The sequence below is a fragment of the Xyrauchen texanus genome, chromosome 3, assembly GCF_025860055.1.
Source record: "Xyrauchen texanus isolate HMW12.3.18 chromosome 3, RBS_HiC_50CHRs, whole genome shotgun sequence".
NCBI lineage: Eukaryota > Metazoa > Chordata > Actinopteri > Cypriniformes > Catostomidae > Xyrauchen > Xyrauchen texanus.
The window spans coordinates 13,904,969-13,923,868 of NC_068278.1; the positions used below are offsets into that span (position 1 = coordinate 13,904,969).

General features: G+C 46.8%; 1 protein-coding gene across 1 annotated transcript in view; it reads left to right on the top strand.

The window, feature by feature from the left end:
- LOC127629448 (ras GTPase-activating protein 4-like) overlaps window positions 1–18,900 on the top strand; it is a 72,960-nt gene that overhangs the window by 46,081 nt on the left and 7,979 nt on the right. Inside the window, exons 11-15 of the mRNA XM_052106556.1 lie at window positions 40–104; window positions 252–364; window positions 467–659; window positions 8,789–8,926; window positions 9,748–9,892. Of these exons, the coding sequence (XP_051962516.1) occupies window positions 40–104; window positions 252–364; window positions 467–659; window positions 8,789–8,926; window positions 9,748–9,892 (654 nt within the window). The remainder of the gene's footprint in view (window positions 1–39; window positions 105–251; window positions 365–466; window positions 660–8,788; window positions 8,927–9,747; window positions 9,893–18,900) is intronic.

Here is an 18,900-nt window from a genome sequence, read left to right on the forward strand (position 1 = left end):
ACTGTGATTTCTGCTATAATTTTCTTTGTTATATTTCAGCTGAGCCCAACACTCTATTCCGCAGTAATTCATTAGCATCCAAGTCTATGGAGTCTTTTTTGAAGGTAACTTTTGTATTTTTCTGTAATGTTGCACATCCACACTGGCTGAAACCTCCTGCTGTTTTATGGCTTTTTACTTCAGTTGTGTGTGTGATGAGGTTATTTGCAATACAACACAAAGGCATCTTTGTCTTCCTCTGCTCTCTGCAGGTGGCTGGGATGCAGTATCTGCACAGGCTTCTGGGCCCCATAATAAACAGAATATTTGAAGAAAAGAAATATGTAGAACTAGACCCAAGTAAAGTGGAATTAAAAGATGCTGGGTAAAACAATAAGAACACAACCACCTTCTTTTATCTCAAATGTTGTTTTATTAAATTTTTCAAGTAATTCAATTTCAAAAAGTTTCCTCTCTGGTATTGTAGGTGTGCTGGTTTGCATCGTCAGCAGACTGAATCTGATGTTATTCAGCAGAGCTCCAGTCTCCTGCAGTCGTACCTCTCTGAACTGCTCAGCTCCATCCTGCAGTCTGCCTCATTCTGCCCTCTGCTCATCTGTGAGGCTTTCCATCAGCTTCACCACAGAGTGCAGGAACGCTTCCCTGACACAGAGTACAGAGTCAGTAACATTAATTTTCACTTATGTTATTTAGTATGCCTAGTCCAAATAATGTATTTGTTACTACCCTTTTTAAAACAACTGACTTTTCACTAAGCCCCACCCTAAAAGAGTTACTGACCAATCCTTTTTTTAGCAACTGTTGCCATCCACAATTTTCATCTTACAAGCATTTGATTTTTTTCCAATGAGTGTCAATGTGTGTAAAATATGATAAACATTTTTTAAAAATAATAATTGCCTGGAGAGAATACATGCAGTAATTTTTTTATGTTTAATTAAATCTTGAGATGAGCATGCTATGGTTTAAACTTTTGTATGTATCAGTACTCATTCCAAAATGAGCATCTATTATATAACATCAGCAAGGATGCCTACATTTGCTCCAAGGTAAATCAAAGCTAATAACTTAACATTAATTTATGTACATTATTGACTCAGATTATAGTAGAGGCAATAATAAAACTAAAGAGTTCACAGCATTTTAATCTTACTATTCTGTTCGGGCATTTTTGACTGAAATAAAATGTTCCAATGTTATAAATATGGTTTTGTTTATCTAAACGGTACAAGACTTGTGACTTTTCCTCCACTAGCTACAGTATCTGAACACACACAAAAAAGTGGACTTGATTCGATATGTCTAAGTGGTCAAAACAAAATCCGACACCTTTGCAGTTTGCGGTCAAACTTAGACCGACCATAGGAAATGAATGGGAAAAACAAAAAACAGAGCTTTTTATTATTATTGTCAAATAAAATATATAAAACGAGAACCCTTGTTCCCTGAAAAAAGCGGAACGAGATGTTGCGCTGCTAAGCGCTAAGGGGAACAGCTTTAGCTGTGAGCCGAGCTGAAATAGTGTGTGTAACACGTCAATGAACATTGACCGGAATTTATAGCCTTGGCTGATGTAATCATTAGATGCACCTGAGGCCAGGCTATAAATGGATACGTCACCAGGTTTCGTCAGATACTTCTTTTGAAGAGCAGACCTGGGGCGTCCCAGTCGTGACAAGCAGCGCAACATCTCGTTCCGCTTTTTCAGGGAACAAGGGTTACACATGTAACCCGAGGCGTTCCCTTTACAAAAAGCTTCACTACGATGTTGCGCTGCTAAGCGCTACGGGGAACGCAATACCCACGCCGCCGCACTTGGGGCTGTCCGTACCCCTACGGTTGTGCAGTGTACTCACAAAAACGCGGAGGTCTCAGACATGAGCTTCAGATGTCGACTCAAGGGCATAAGAGCCCGGAGTAGCATAAACATCTAAACCATTCAATTTTGATGAATGTGTGCGGAGAGGACCAGCCTGCCTCATCACAAACTTGTTCAGACATGAGCTGAGATGTCGACTCAAGGGCATAAGAGCCCGGAGTAGCAAAGCATCTAACCCATAAAGTTCGATGAATGTGTGCGAAGAGAACCCTATCGCCTCACAAACTTGTCATAAAAACTGATGAATGTGAGCGGAGAGGACCAGCCTGCCGCATCACAAACTTGTTCAGGTATGAGCTGAGATGTCGACTCAAGGGCATAAGAGCCCGAGTGCAGAACATCCAAACTAAAAAGTCCAATGAATGTGTGCGGAGAGGACAACCTGCGCATCACAAACTTGTTTAGGGATGGGCTGAGATGTCGACTCAAGGACATAAGAGTCCGGAGTAGCAAAGCATCTAGCCCATAAAGTTCGATGAATGTGTGCAAAGAGAACCCTATCGCAACACAAACTTGTCATAAAAACTGATGAATGTGAGCGGAGAGGACAAGCCTGCCGCATCACAAACTTGTTCAGGCATGAGCTGAGATGTCGACTCAAGGGCATAAGAGCCCGGAGTAGCAAAGCATCAAACCCATAAAGTTCGATGAATGTGCGTGAAGAGAACCCTATCGCACCACAAACTTGTCATAAAAACTGATGAATGTGAGCGGAGAGGACCAGCCTGCCGCATCACAAACTTGTTCAGATATGAGCCGAGATGTCGACACAAGGGCATAAGAGCCCGGAGTGCAGAACATCCAAACTAAAAAAGTCCAATGAATGTGTGCGGAGAGGACAACCTGCCGCATCACAAACTTGTTTAGGCATGGGCTGAGATGTCGACTCAAGGACATAAGAGTCCGGAGTAGCAAAGCATCTAGCCCATAAAGTTCGATGAATGTGTGCGAAGAGAACCCTATCGCACCACAAACTTGTCATAAAAACTGATGAATGTGAGTGGAGAGGACCAGCCTGCCGCATCAAAAACTTGTTCAGGTATGAGCTGAGATGTTGACTCAAGGGCATAAGAGCCCGGAGTGCAGAACATCCAAACTATAAAAATCTAATGAATGTGTGCGGAGAGGACAACCTGCCGCATCACAAACTTACTGCAGAGGGAGACCTCTATCCAAGGTTTTAGAGGAGGAGAGCCCTCTGGTAGAGTGCGCCCTGAAACCTACTGGCGAAGCTTGACCGCACGCCTCGTAGGCCCGGGCAATAATGAGGATGCCTCTTTGAGGGCACCCCGCCCACCAAGCCGTGGCAAACCGCAGTGGCCACACAGAACCTGGCAGTGGCGAGGCAAGTGCCTGCTGACAGTTCTTTCTACAGAAAATCCAGAACTGAAACAAACTGGCAGTTAGCTGGTTCTGTAATAAGAACTTTAGTAGAAGGAAACGTATGCAGGCGCATTTAGCGTTACTACGTTCAGCCCCTCCCAAGGGGGACTGGGCGACTTCGGGGAGAAGTAGAGGAGACATTAGCTATCAACAGAGGTGAAGAGGTCCTCTTCTGCCCTGTAAAATCTACCCAGATCAGTTCCAAGTGGAGGGAGCCCTAGCACTTGAAATGGTCTCGATAATCTCAAGAGAAAACCCTGTGAACCTCATTTGGTACCCTTAGGGGCCAGACATGAAAGGTTTCACAATTCAGACCAAGGATGAGAAGGTCCTCCCTGTTGGAATAAGCCCAAGGCTGAGCCGTCGAGGAGAGGAATTAGCTCCGAGAAACATATCCTGTTCGGCCAGCGAGCCATTAATAGGAGGCAAGACCCTTGCTGGTGAACATCGCCAAGACTCCGGGAGCAGAGAAACCAGGGAAAGAAATACATACTGGCGCATTCTGGGTCATGTATGTGTCTTAACGTCCAGACCCAAGGGGGCTGGGTGATTTCAGGGAGAAGTAGAGGAGACATTGAGCTATCCATAGAGGCGAAGAGGTCCTCTTCTGCCCTAAGATCTCACCCAAACTTGTTCCAAGTGGAAAAAGCCTGGCATTTAAAAAGGTCTCGATAACCTCAGGAGAAAGCCCTGTGTCCCTCAGTTGGTACCCTTAGGGGCCAAACATGAAAGATTCCACAATTCGGGGCAGGGATGAAATATTGCCCTGTGCCTGAGATAGAAGATCCTTCCTGTTGAGATCAGCCCAAGGTGAGTCGTCGAGGGAAGAGATTAGCTCCGAGAACCAAGCCCTGTTAGGCCAGCGCGGTGCTATCAGTAAGAGGCAAAAACCCTTGCTGGCGAACTCTGGGCATCTACTACCTTAGGGTGGAGTTCTTAACTCCCCGTTGGTATTTCCTGTCTGGACCTTAAATCTGCTCCCGTATCACGGGCATCCAGGGATATAACTGACCTGAGTGACAGGAGCTTACCCTGGGCCCTAAGGAGAATCCGGCGTGTCAGAAATACAGCTGACAAGAACGTGGGTCTCCTTGAAGATTTATGTAAGAGGCTACAGCTGTATTGTCCACCCGCACCAAGACATGGCAGCCTCAAGAGGAGGTATTTCAGGGCCAGAAATACAGCCATCAACCCTAGACAGTGACTGTGACAACCGAGCTGGCGACCCTCCTATCCCCTTAAGCTGGGCGACCACTTAAGGCCGCTACCCGCCCGTCAGGGAGGCGTCTGTCGTTAGCAGTCTGCGACAACAAGGCGCACCTAGAGTGGGACCCAAGGCAGAAAACCGGGGTCTGAACCACATAGAAAGGGAGCGAAGCCTGAGTAGCGTAACCCTATTTAGCCCAGGGGTTTTGGCCCTTGGAAGAAATCCCTGGCTTTTGGCCACAACAAAAACGGTCTCATGAGCAGAAGGTCCAGAGGGATCACCGTGGACGTGTTCGCCCTGAGACCTGGAAATCGTTGATACTGATAACAGTGCAACCTTGACCTAGCCTGACTTTGCTCAGGGTGATCTGAATGGACTCAATCCTAGCGGGAGACAGTTGTGCCCACATTGTGATTGAACTCCATACGATGCCCCGATAGACAGTGTTCTGAGTGGGAGAGAGGATGCTTTTCTTGGCGTTGAGCCTCAACCCCAGAGAAACAGATGAGGTAAGACGATGTCCCTGTGCTGAACTGCCAGTTCCTGGAACTGCGCTAGGATCAGCCAGTCGTCTACGTAATTCAGAATGCAGATGCCCGGTGTCGCAAGGAGCCAGCTACATCATGCATTGTGAATGTCGCGGGTAAAAGGGCTAGGCTGAGTGAAAGAACCTGACCCTGGAAGACTTAAGCCCCGGAAGTGAACCTCAGGAACTTTCCATGTTGTGGCAGAACTTCTAAATGAAGTATAGAAGTGCATCATAAGATCGATGGTGACCAGCCAAGCGAGTTGTAGGGCTTGAGACACGACCGTCTTGACAGGCATCATCTTGGACTTGAACACCCACGGGTAGTTCAAGCTTTAAGATCTAAGCCAGGCGCCACCCCTCACCCTCCATGGGAAGCGGGAAGTATTTAGTGTAATAACCTAACTCTCTCTCTGGAAGGGAACACATACCATGGCCCCTTTAACCAGGAGATTGAGTTCTTTTTTTTTTACAAAAAAGAAATCCGGTTCTGATAGTGAGAACACGCTGTTGAAACACGGAAAGCGGCGAGAGAATTAAATCCTGGCGCCCTTATAAGACCCACAGAAAAGAATATATCCGGCAGAAGTTTCCACGCTGCCAGGATCTCTGAGATGGGTATTATATTTTAACACTTCCTGTTGAGGGGTTGTCGGGTGTTTCACGTCCTGAATAAAATGCAGGAACAGCGAAAACACCCAATTTTGACGGAAGCCTCTGCAACCCGAAACACCAAGAGGTGGCGGGAATGGAGGGGCTCGAGGGGGTACCGGGAGGGGTGAAGTGAAGCACGCGCCCGTCCGAGGGAGCTACCCCTAATCTAGAGCACAAGACCGTCAGGGTTTTTTCTTACTAGAATTTATAGTCCTGAGGTCTTGCTCGAGGGCTGGCGAGGGCAGTGAGACTGTCCCCAATCCCTGGGAGGAGGAGCACGACTCGCCACGCTTTGCTTTTGAGCCTCCCTTCAGTCAGGACCGAGGTGGGTCTGAGGCTTGCTCGATCAAGCGCAGAACCCACACTCAGGTCGATCCAGGAGGTCAGCCTGAGTACGCCTGAAAAACAGCATAGTGTGCAGAGCAGCACCAGCCTGACCTGCTGCTTGATAAGCCCTTCCCACTAAAGTGGAGGTTGTCCTACAAGGCTTTGAGGGAGAGAGGGCTTCTTAAGTGGCGATGCCGAGCCCGGCAGAGATAGCCCATAAGCGTCTCTTCGACCGGCGGCATCAGCTGAATACCCCCGTGCCTCAGCACCCACGATAGTCGAATATAATGACGTCGAGGGTATGTGAACACGGGAAGAAAATATATATATATTTTTATATATATATATATATATTTTGGACTGGCGACCTGTCCAGGGTGTCCCCCGCCTTTCGCCCAATGTTAGCTGGGATAGGCTCCAGCCCCCCGCGACCCTGTACACTGGATAAGCGGTTGACGATGGATGGATGGATGGATATATATCTATATTTTTTTTTAGGGGTTCTCCATGAGCGAAAAAGCTCTTCATGGAGGTTATCAAAGAAAGGGAAGGGACCCATGAGGCGTTCCCTTTCTTAGACTGGAAGATAAAATCTATCCCCTAATTTGGAGCGTTTGGGGTCTCTTTTTCACGTGGCCAGTCCAATCTGGCAACCGCACGAGTAACAACATCGAGCAATTCCTCCGTAGATTTTTTATCGCGGACTGAAAGCTCGGAGGCGGGAAGAGAGTCGCGATCCACCTCATGATCCGAAGAAGCGTCGGAACGCGCTTCGAGATCATGTGAAGGACCAGCTGGGTTTGGGGAGAGAGTGAGAGAAAGGGTTCAACACGTCTCTTTCTCCTCAGCCGAATCCATGCACAAGCCCCACGAACGATCTTTTCGTGAGTGCTGACTGCCGGAAGCAAGCGAGGCGAGCACGACGCACTCTGCCTGTTAAAGCAAATCCCAGTGCTCGCACCCGCCCTGCTGCAACGCGAGAGCAGCGTGCTCTTACCCCCAAACAAACAGCAAAAACTGATGTGTGCCGTCTTCAGCTATAGGGCGAGAAGAGGGGAACACGCACCGTTTGCGGCTTTCAGTCATTCTCTCTTTTTTCTTTTTCTTTTTTTTTTTTTTTTAGAACTATATATATATAAGATTTTCTAAACAGAAGAGAAAAATAGAACAACGTTCACTGCACACTGCCTAACTGATTCTATCTCCTAACAGAGGAAAGAAAGTTTTGACAGGGTGTGTGAAACACACAGAAACAGAATCGCTCTGAAAAAAGAGTTCTGACGACACCTGGTGACGTATTCATTTATAGCCTGGCCTCAGGTGCATCTAATGATTACATCAGCCGAGGCTATAAATTCCGGTCAGTGTTCATTGACGTGTTCCACACATTATTCAGCTCGGCTCACAGCTAAAGCTGTTCCCCTTAGCGCTTAGCAGCGCAACATCGTAGTGAAGCTTTTTGTAAAGGGAACAATCATAATGCAGAAAAACACACTTTAAAACATGCAGATTGAAAAACATACCCCCCCCCCCCCAGCCACAATGCAGAACACACACATAAATAAGGAGGTAAGACCACAACACACCCACACAAATAAATGGGTGAGACTAACACAGCCAGAAGGTAGAACAAAGATCACAACAAACACAAACGCACTCACTGTTTTTGTCTTCTGTTTAATACACTAAATTAATTTTCACAGTCAATTGCTGTTTATTTTCTTGATTTTATTATTAATTTACTTTAAGTTATTACATTTTGATGTTTCAAATAAATGATTGGTAACAAAGTCTTCTCTTTGTAACACCAGGTCAGGTTTGACTGTAAGCATAAAAACTGACATTTGGAAACTTGCATGGAACACTGCAGCCACCTACTGGCTATTATTGTCATTACATGATTTTCATGTCTTTCAATTTTCTTTTTTCACCAGATGGCAACAATATGTTCTCAATACAAGAGACATTCTCATATTTTCATGTTTCAACTAGGTTTTTTCTCGTTTTTATAGTGAATTTACATAAATACGCAAATTTGCATACGCAAGTGAATAGTAATATAGAGAGATTTAGATGTAAATAAGACCTAAAAAACATAAAATCCCAAAAGAAGTTTATAATTTTATTGTTTTTACTTATGGGAAGAAGTTACGTCTGTACTGTCTCCAGTCAGAAATGACCGTGAACAGCACAGTAAGCGGCCCTACTTGATCAGAATAGGAAGGTTACAGTAAGTGTGTTGTAGAGATGTTATGAGTTCTGTTCAATACACTTATGTTATCAGATGTGTAATCAATGTCAAAATGCACTTTTCTCTTTTCAGGTCACTGTCATATTCATTTGACTCTGTTCTGATTCACAGTCTCCACTGTTTATAATTACTAAATGGTTTAATTTAATAGATTCTTTAAAGAAGTTTGTTGTGGCTGTTTATAAGAAGACATTGCTTTTGTATCTTGACCTTTAGTAGGCCAAGACCCCTTATAATGTTACATGATCACGTCATAAAGCCCTATGCTGCTTTTGCATGACAGCACTAATACAATACCTAATATATACATATTACAGCTTCTGAGGTTCAAATTAGATTTTGATTGAGTTATAATGCATTATAATATTTAAGTATGAATAGGTAAAGTATTATGTATTATAACTGTTGAAGTATATTAAGAGGTATATTTTGAGACATTATGATTGTCTTTAAAAAAGGCAGAAATCAAGTTTGGAGATTGTTGCTTATGCTCCTTTAAAATTAGATATTCATTTTTTCTCATAGTACTTTTTTACCTGATTCTACATTCTTCTTCCTCAGAAGGTGAAGTTTATTGCTGTGACCAGCTTCCTGTGTCTGCGCTTCATCTCACCTGCCATCATGTCTCCAAAACTATTCCACCTGCGAGAGAAACATGCGGATGCCCGCACGAGTCGTACTCTCCTGCTGTTGGCTAAAGTATGACCCATATTTAAAGAGTCATAAAAGAGCAACAATGCAGTTAGTTGTGAATACTATTGCTGAGGTTGTTAACTGGTTTTACTTCAGGACCCTGATTTTACATTGGTTATCAAGTGGTGATTAACTTGATACCAAAATTGTTAATCATACAAAATAAAATGTTTGTGGTATCACTGCACAAAACACATAGTGGTCAGTATAAACCATGTTTATCCTTGATGCAAGTAAACCCATAATTAATATGTATTTGAATTCAATTGTATTTTGTACTTTTATCATGGTTTTGAGGGCGTGCCATGCAACCTGTTGGCATCTGTCTAATGTGACTAGCTTCTACCACGTGAATGCAAAAAATACTGTAGAGTTTTATTAACCGTTAACAATAAGATAGGGAAAATGTTATCTTCTTCTGTTTGAAAGTTGATAAGCCTATTTATTTTTCTGTCCTAACAATGCCTAATTATATGGTTAGATGCATTTTATTATTTGCACTTAGTGTTGCTTTGTTTCCCTGCTGTCTGGAACCCTATCAGAACAGGGTTGCGACCCATTTTTGGGTCTACTCTACTAGTGTTTGCACACACATATAAATTAAAATTACATGTACCGGTAGTATAATTTTCCATCTGTTATCTCTCTGTATTAAGCTCAAATCCTTTTAGTTAATGGAGAATAAATTAATGATACACACATTGTCGCGATAAAATTCCCTATTTAGGTCAGTATAGTCATGGATTATGACCTCTATACATTACATACCCTCATTAGTATTAACACATTTCCTCATACGTCAGAGTGACTCATGTGTGTTTCCTCAGGCTGTACAGACCATTGGGAATATGGACACTCTGGCATGCTGCTCTAAGGAGCCGTGGATGGTGCGATTGCAGCCAGCCATTCAGCAAGGCATCACCCAGCTCAAAGAATTCATCATGAAGCTGGTCAGCTGCCATGAGTCAGAGGGTGAGCTGCTATAAATGAATTATTTGATGAAAAATTGAGTAGAGCCATGGCCACCCATACGTAGATGTCGCATCCGATCAGTCTTTCGATATTTGACCTCCATTTTAGTATCCTTTTTTATCATCTTGTTGGAGCAGCATGTTTAACCCCTTAAACTCTGGTGCAGTTTGGGCTGGCACTTACAATTTTTCACATTCAAATTTAAAAGCTCACCATTCACACATACTGTGGACTAATTGCCAAAAAATTCACATTTTTAGAAAACCCCCCAAATAAAAATAAAGACTCTTAATATTTATAAATAATATTGTATATGTTATTGTGTACAATCTTATGATGAACAGAAAGATTTAAACAGAAAGAGCTAAATTTTTAAGCATGTAATTCTGGTTCTGTTCACTCAATCTCCCTTCAAAGAGTTTTATTTTATTCCACTAGATGGCAGCAAGTACTAGAAAAAATTATTTTCCCCAGATCACATTCTATAACAAAATGCCGATCTGAAATGTAGGTGGTGCTATAACGGATTGTAGCCCTCACAGATGAATGAATGTCCATAGACATTCATTCTAATTTTCAGTACATTGTTTTATCGAATGAAACACTCTGCCTCCGAGTGGACTAGAAGCTAAATCTAAGTGTCATTAGAAAGCCGAGATCCTGCACTTTGTGATATTATATACCATTTTATCAATAGTCGATACAATATTTTTCCATGATTTGTTTAGCATGCTTTTCCTGCTGGACTGCATATTTTTTATGGACATCTAAGATATAACATTGGATTATTCACCCAAGCAAGCTCATAAAAAAAGGCAAATTTTGTAGAAACTTGCAAGATAAAAGCAAATATAATGTTTGTGGCTATTTGAGGTTTACAGCAGCAGTTATCGGTGCATACAAGTGATGTTTGTTTTGATGTCTTACAGTTATCATTTCACTTAGTGATTCTTTTGAGAATATTTCGAAGTGTGGTATAAGGGCAACAAAATAATCTTTACAGTAACATTCGTGAGAATGAGAGCTTTCATTTGATATATGCCTTGTTCTATCTGAAAGAATTTTATATGAATCGATTATCTGCAATGCAATTTTTTCAAGCCTTATTTTGTTATATTATTTAACATAAATGCAAAATTAATAGTGTTCTATAAAGTTTGTAAGATTCTAAGCTTTCAAATATGTGATATTCCTAACATATTATCCAGGGCTATTTTTTTTCTAACTTCAATTTTTAATGAGTAGCTCTTCAGGTGTATGTTTCAGTGACCGTTCATAGTGATTAAGCTCCAAAAAGGACAAAAAAGATTGAAAGCAGTCCATGACTTGTATGCCATATTGCAAGTCTTCTGGGTTATGAACAGACCAAAATGTAAGTCGTTATTCCCTGAAAACCTTCCCCTCCACCATAGCTCTAAACAGTGGTGCCTAGTAACAGTTCCGTCTTTTGAGAATTTTAAAGTGTTCAGGGGATGTCATAACAACTTGAAGCAGAGGGGGACGATTTTAAACCAAGAGTACTTCATAAATACACAAGATCCCACCTTCACGGTGTGGACTTACTGATATGCCTCTGTGCTCATGAAACGTCTAGGTTACGTATGTAACCTCCGTTCCCTGATGGAGGGAACGAGACATTATGTCGGAGAAGCGACACTAGGGGTCTCTCTTGAGCGCCGATATATACCTCTGTTCTATGAAAAAAGGCATATCCCGCCCCCGGACATACGGGTATTTAAGCGGGGCAAATACGGGAGTTCATTTTGGATTTTTCTGAGGAGCCGGAAATGGTCCGGCCACAACAGTGGCTCGGCTCAGTGACGTGGCGGGGAAGACACAACGTCTCGTTCCCTCCAACGGGGAATGGAGTTTACATACATAACCTAGATGTTCCCCTTCTGTCGCTCTCTCCACGTTGTGTCGGAGAAGCTACACTAGGGGTCCCACTTCAATCATGCCATGCGCTGAGCCGTGTACGTGAACTACTGATACAGGAGCGGGCAGGTATTCCTACGTGCAAAGGTGACCAGCTGTATCAGGCTGCACGTACCCTTCCCCAATGCCCCATTAAAGTCATCAGAATCCTTCTGGTTACCCTAGTGAGGGGAACAGGGTGATGCTTGCCAACCTGGGAACGGGCCAAGCCTGGCAGGGCCTCTTTTCTCTCTATGTTTCTCGCATAGAGCAACTACGGCCGGAGCCCTTACATGCATTAAGGGAAGGGGGTCTTACCCAGTTTCCTATTCTTTCAGGGGGAGAAGACCCTGCGGAGACCACACCTACCCTGCAGAGGAGGCAAAGAGTGGTGAATACATCACATGGCCGCTTATGTCCTATGTGGGAAAGTTTGCGTGGTGGTAGATCCAGCCTCGCTGTGAGCGGCGCCCGGACCCCAGGAACCAGTCGTCCAGCCTTGATGGCTGTGGGGAGGATGGAGGGTTCCAATCCAAGCCCACGCTAGCGGCGGCCCGGGAAAGCATGTCGGTCATCTACGCGTCGGCCTCAGCCTGGGCGTGCAGGCCTGAAAGCGGCAGCCCAGGGGATTCCTCAGCGTCAGATACCGCGCTCTCCAATGCAGCGGCGAGCTCATCCACTTCGGTCTCAAGAGGATAGGCAGACTGGCTGTAAGGTGAGCCGCTGTTGCCTCGAGCACGGATGGGAGTCAGCGAGCGTGCCGGGGGCGGGTGGTCCGAGGGGGCGTACCCCGGCAGAGCTGCACCCGCTGCCATCCCCAAATCGCCTCCATCGCCAACCGCATTGTCCTCAACCCCGTGGGAAGAAGGAGCAACGCGGGGGGCGGCTGGAGTTCTTACATGCATTTCTTACATAAGCCAGCCACTCCAGCTGCAGGACGGCAGCGGGTGCAGCTCCGCCGGGTACGCCCCCTCAGACCACCCGCACTTCGATTCCCCAGGTGGATAGGGCAGTTGCGCTCCACTTATGCCACTGGAAACCCTACCACCTGGCGGGGCCGCCCTGTACTCCCTTCCCGCCCCTGTAGAGCAACATCCTCGCTGACCGCGAAGGCCTACAGCGCCGCTGGGCGCGTCGCTTCCGCCCTGCATGCCATGGCTCTCCTGCAGGTCCATCAAGCCAAGGCACTGAGAAACATGCACGGGGGTGGCCCTGATCCCGACACGCTGCAGGAACTGTGCTCAGCGACCAACGAAGGTCACGAAGGTCACAGCGCAGGCGCTCGGGCAGGCGATGGCCACACTTGTGGTCCAGGAGCGTCAACAATGGCTGAACTTGGTCGAGATGCGTGAAGCAGACAATACTCGCTTCCTCAAAGCCCCTGTCTCCCAGTTTGGCCTCTTCAGCGACACCGTCGAGGACTTCGCCCAGCAGTTCTCCACGGTGAAGAAGCAGACGGAGGCCATCTCTCACATCATGCCTCGCCGCAAACCTGCCGCCATGGCCCATGCCCCGTCTGCTCGCCGAGGGCGTCCTCCCGTGGCCAGGAAACCTTCTGCTCCCGCCTCAACCCGGGCCCAGCTCTCAGCCCCAGCGTCGAGCAACCCACGGGAAGCGCACGCCCCCTGTCGCACGGACCCCCTCGAGGACCCGGAACGCTCCCAGGCGCTCCTGAGACAGTCCACCCAGGGTCCAAGACATTAGCTCCGGAGGTGGTAAGACTGCTCCGTCCCCCCGGTGGAGGGCTGGGAGGAGAATCTTGTGTTTTTTCATTTGCCTACCCAAATTCTCAATAAAAGAGCTATTTCCTTTGTCTCTGGGTCACCTGGCCCGCAAATGCCGTTCTCACTGCACTTTGCTTCCAGATCTCAACAGTCCCGGCTTCCTGAACGCGGTGTCCCCGCCCTCAGCCCCATGACTGTTCCCCGGCCAGCCGGTTCAGACAAGTTCAGAGGACGCCAACACCAGACCTCCTCCTCAGTCACAAACCCGCCCCCTGCCGGGTGCGCGGAGCAAGGTAAGTGCTTTGAGTCTATTCTCAGCACCAGAGCCTCGGGATGCTACGTTGCCTCCCGACGCCACGTTACCTGTTTCGCACCGCTGCGAAGCCCCGCCGGGTATGTACAAAACACTCATCCCCTTGGTGCCCCTAGCACGGAGTTTAGAGGCATGGCTTTCACTGCCCAACCTGTCACGCTGGCTGCACCGGACCATTCGACTCGGTTACGCAATTCAGTTTGCCAGGCCTCCGCCCCCCTTCGTGGGCGTTCATTTTTCCGCAGTACACGGCAAACATGCCCAGACCCTGCGTGAAGAAATCGCCTCTCTTCTAATCAAAGACGCGATAGAGCCTGTCCCTCCAACCGAAACGACACGCAGTGTGAATGTTACCACCGCCTGCCGCCAAACCTTCAAACCCTGGACAGTCCTCTGCTTTCTACAGGCAGGAGTACCCTTGCAGCAGGTGTCCCGACGCGTTTTAGTCACAACCGACATCTCAAAGCTGGGTTGGGGCGCCGTGTGCAACGGGCACGCAGCCGCAGGCCGTTGGAACCGGGCCCCGCTGCGTTGGCACATCAACTGCCTAGAGCTGTTGGCTGTTCTCTTTGCCCTGAAGAAGTTTCTCCCGTTAATTCGAGACAAACATGTCCTAGTCAGGACAGACAGCACCACAGTGGTAGCCTACATAAATTGCCAAGGCGGAGTACGCTCCCTCCACATGTCACAGCTCGCCCGTCGTCTCCTCCTTTGGAGTCAGCAGCGACTCAAGTCACTGCGCGCCACTCACATCCCCGGCAACCTCAATGTGATAGCGGACGCGCTGTCAAGACAAAGCTTGCCCGGCGGAGAGTGGAGGCTCCATCCCCAGTCGGTCCAGCTGATCTGGGACCGGTTCGGCAAGGCCCAGGTAGACCTGTTTGCCTCCCAAGAAACCTCCCACTGCCCGCTCTGGTATGCCCAGACAGAGGCTCCCCTCGGGGCAGACGCTTTGTCACACAGCTGGCCCGCGGGGCTGCACAAGTACGCATTTCCCCCAGTGAGCCTTCTTGCACAGGTGCTATGCAAGGTCAGGGAGGATGAGGAGCAAGTCATTCTGGTGGCCCCCTACTGGCCCACTCGGACTTGGTTCTCGGACCTCACGCTCCTCACGACAGCCCCTCCCAGACCTTTGGAACCTCCACGTCTGGCCTCTGGACGGGATGCGGAAGATCTAGCTGGCCTACCACAGACCGTCATAGATAATATTAACCAAGCCAGAGCCCCCTCTACCAGGAATCTTTACGCCCTAAAGTGGCATCTGTTCGCAAACTGGTGTTCTTCCCGGGCTGAAGACCCACAGAAGTGCGTGGTTAGGTCAGTGCTCGTGTTTCTACAGGAGAGGCTGGAGAGGAGGCTGTCCCCCTCCACCCTCAAGGTGTATGTCGCTGCCATCGCGGCCCACCACGACACGATAGACGGCAAGTCTCTTGGTAAGCACGACTTAATTATCAGGTTCCTAAAAGGTGCCCGGAGGCTAACTCCCTCCCGGCCCCGACCTGTTTCCCTCCTGGGATCTCTCGATCATCCTCACGGGCCTCCAGAGAACCCCCTCTTCGAGCCGCTAGACTCAGCTGAACTCAGGGCCCTCTCTCTCAAGACTGCCCTGCTGATCGCGCTCGACTCCATCAAGAGGGTCGGGGACCTGCAAGCGTTCTCTGTTAGCGACACTTGCCTGGAGTTCGGTCCAGCAGACACATACGTGATCCTAAGGCCGCGACCGGGCTACGTGCCCAAGGTTCCTACCACGCCCTTCAGAGATCAGGTAGTGAACCTGCAAGCGCTGCCCCGGGAGGAGGCAGACCCAGCCCTTTCGTTGCTGTGTCCGGTACGTGCCCAGCTTCGGGGGACAGCAGAAAGGGAAACCTGTGTCCAAACAGAGGCTCGCCCACTGGGTTGTCGACGCCATTGCTTTGGCTTATCACACCCAGGCCATCCCCCTCCCTTGCGGGTCCGAGATCACTCTACCAGGAGTGTTGCATCCTCATGGGCACTGGCCAGGGGCACCTGCCTAGCAGACATCTGCAGAGCAGCAGGGTGAGCAACACCTAACACTTTTTCGAGATTTTACAATCTCCAAGTTGAGTAAGTATCGTCCCGTGTTCTCTCAGTTCCGAGCCCGTAGAACTCGGTAACACGCTGACGATCTGGCTGGGTGAATCACTTGCGCCTGGCGCCCTTTCCCTCAGCCGAAGTAAAATAGTGCGCCTTTGTTCCCAGGAGACCCCATCTTCGGGTCCCTGGTTGACTCCTCCCTAGCCCTTTTGGGTCCGCAGTTCAGCGGAGGAACTCACCGACCCAAGCCACTATGGGTACCCAATCTACCCTGTACTGGAATAGGTGCTCCACAGGTAAGGCCTCCTGTTCGGACTCCCCCTGTGTGTAATTCCGCAGTACTGTCCCCTCAGGAGCGGACCCCCTTGTCTCCCTTAGGCAGTTCCAGCTGCCTCGGTCGCCATGCTGTAAGCTTTCCCCCTCTACGAGGCTGGATCTACCATCGCACCAACTTTCCCACATAGGTTCTAAGCAGGCCATGTGATATATTCACCACTCTTTGCCTCCCCTGCAGGGTAGGTGTGGCCTCTCCTCAGGGTCTTCTCCCGCTGAAGGAAGGGGTAAGACCCCCTTCCCTTAATGCATGTAAGGGCCCCGGCCGTAGTTGCTCTATGCGAGAAACATAGAGAGAAAAGAGGCCCTGCCAGGCTTGGCCCGTTCCCAGGTTGGCACGCATCACCTTGTTCCCCCCTCCAGGGTAACCAGAAGGATTCTGATGGATTTAATGGGGCATTGGAGAAGGGTACGTGCAGTCTGATACAGCTGGATGCCTTTGCACGTAAGAAATACCTGTTCGCTCCTGTATCAGCAGTTCACGTACACAGCTCAGCACATGGCATGTTTAAAAGTGGACCTAGTGTCACTTCTCTGACACAACGTGGAGAGAGCGACAGAAGGGGAACGTCTAGGTTACGTATGTAACCTCTGTTCCCCGATGGAGGGAACGAGATGTTGTGTCTTCCCTGCAATGTCGCTGAGCCGAGCCACTGTTGTGGCCGGACAATTTCCGGCTCCTCAGAAAAATCCTGAATGAACTCCCGTATTCGCCCCGCTTAAATACCTGTATGTCCGGGGGCGGGATATGCAAATACCGTCTGCCAACTTCTCATTGGCCTTTTTTCATAGATCAGAGGTGGATATTGGCGCTCAAGAGAGACCCCTAGTGTCCCTTCTCTGACACAACGTCTTGTTCCCTCCATCGGGGAACGAATGTTACATACGTAACCTAGACGTTTATCTTTACTCTGTTTGAGGAATTAGAATTTTAGATGTTTACTTATCAGTGTAATGACCCCCCTGCTCTTACTCGAAGCAGCTCTAAAGAAAATATGTCCACCCCATATCATCCCAAATTTTTCAGCTTCCTGCAGGGAAAGATGTGTTTATTGAAGAAACACTATATCATATTTCTTACACTAATGAAGAGAAATAACCTTTCTTCTTTTTCCTACATTCCACGTGGAGAGAGACAATCCACTCATACTGACATTTTGACATATTAGAAAAATAGATTGTGTGTCAAAAATTTAATTCTAAAGACCACATTCCACATTAGTGCAACAATCAAACTCCAAACTTTCCCCTGAACCAAGGAAACAGAAGAAAAAAAAACATACACATGACAGCACCAACCAGCATCCATCCCTCTAAACTCAAACAGTCCATGTACGCCTATGAGAGCCCCTGTGGCAACTTTGCTTTCGGATTGCTCAAGTCCAGTGTTTCTATCCAAATTTTGTAATAGAATTACACAACAGAAGATAATCTATAAAACAAACTCCAGCCAATAGACGGGATAAACGTAAGGAAAGTGTAGATTCATCCACATAACTGTCCCAAAGGTATGTTCCTCCACAAAACAAACTCCAGCCTCTAGCAGAACCAGCACACACCAAACAAATTATTAAAAAAAGGCTGTTCAGTTTCCTCGGATGGTCAAGTGAATGTTCAGTGAATCAGGCTCACTTGGCTGCAATGTGAGTACAACAAAATGACTTACTCAGTCCATTGACTTCATGAAGGACATGGCTTGCTGTGAACATATAAATACTTTACGGCCATCCTTAGCATCAAAGTGCGCAGAGCTCGCTGTTCACACGTCCGAACCTCTGATGGCGTCACGTGACTCTCTGTAATTTTCTTTAATGTTGAACTTGCATGTGTAATAATACGAGCTGCCACTGTTGGAAATTTCATATCAACTACACCTTTTAACACAAATGATTAAAAAGTTGAAACTTAAAAATTAAGCAGATTTACACATATAACAATTAAACGCTTGAATTATGAAAAAGTGCAGCGTGTCATAGCTGTCCGAATGTGATCTGCCAGGTCCAATTTACCTCCATGGGTGTGGGGAAAATTAACATTTAGAGTAACATCTTGGAGGTGAATCACATCATTACAAACATTTATTTAGTGCAAAAAAGTATTTGAAAAAAACAAAAAACAAAAAGACAAATGGTACTAGACTGTACTCAACATATTTAATGAGGGAATGAACTACAATCCCACAAAGCATTGCGAATGACACTATCAAATTAAAAAAGATGGAAAAATACAAAACTTTGGATTGTAGTTGTTACTTATAAGTACTGATGATTATAATTATGATAATTATGATTGTAAGTATAGAAACATATATGCTGCTGACAACCTACCTCAGACCTACCATGGTAGGTCTGTCTTTAAAGATTTATAAGTAATCTTTAAAAATCAACGCCCCTCTGGAGAAAATCAATGGGATTTTTATTTCTGGAACCAGACAGATGCGCAGGTTGGACGTCATGATGGATATCGCAGTTCTTGTGACCAAGTGGCTTTGTCATTGCAGATTCAACATGTTTAATGGCACCATATTTAATCTGAGAGCTTATATCAACTTCTTTTTTGGTCTGTTCTTCACACAAAAACATCAGATGGCTTCAAAAGACTCAGAATAAAGTGAATTGTCTGGACCACTTTTATGGTGCTTTTTGTGCTTTATTCCTATTCCTGTAAGC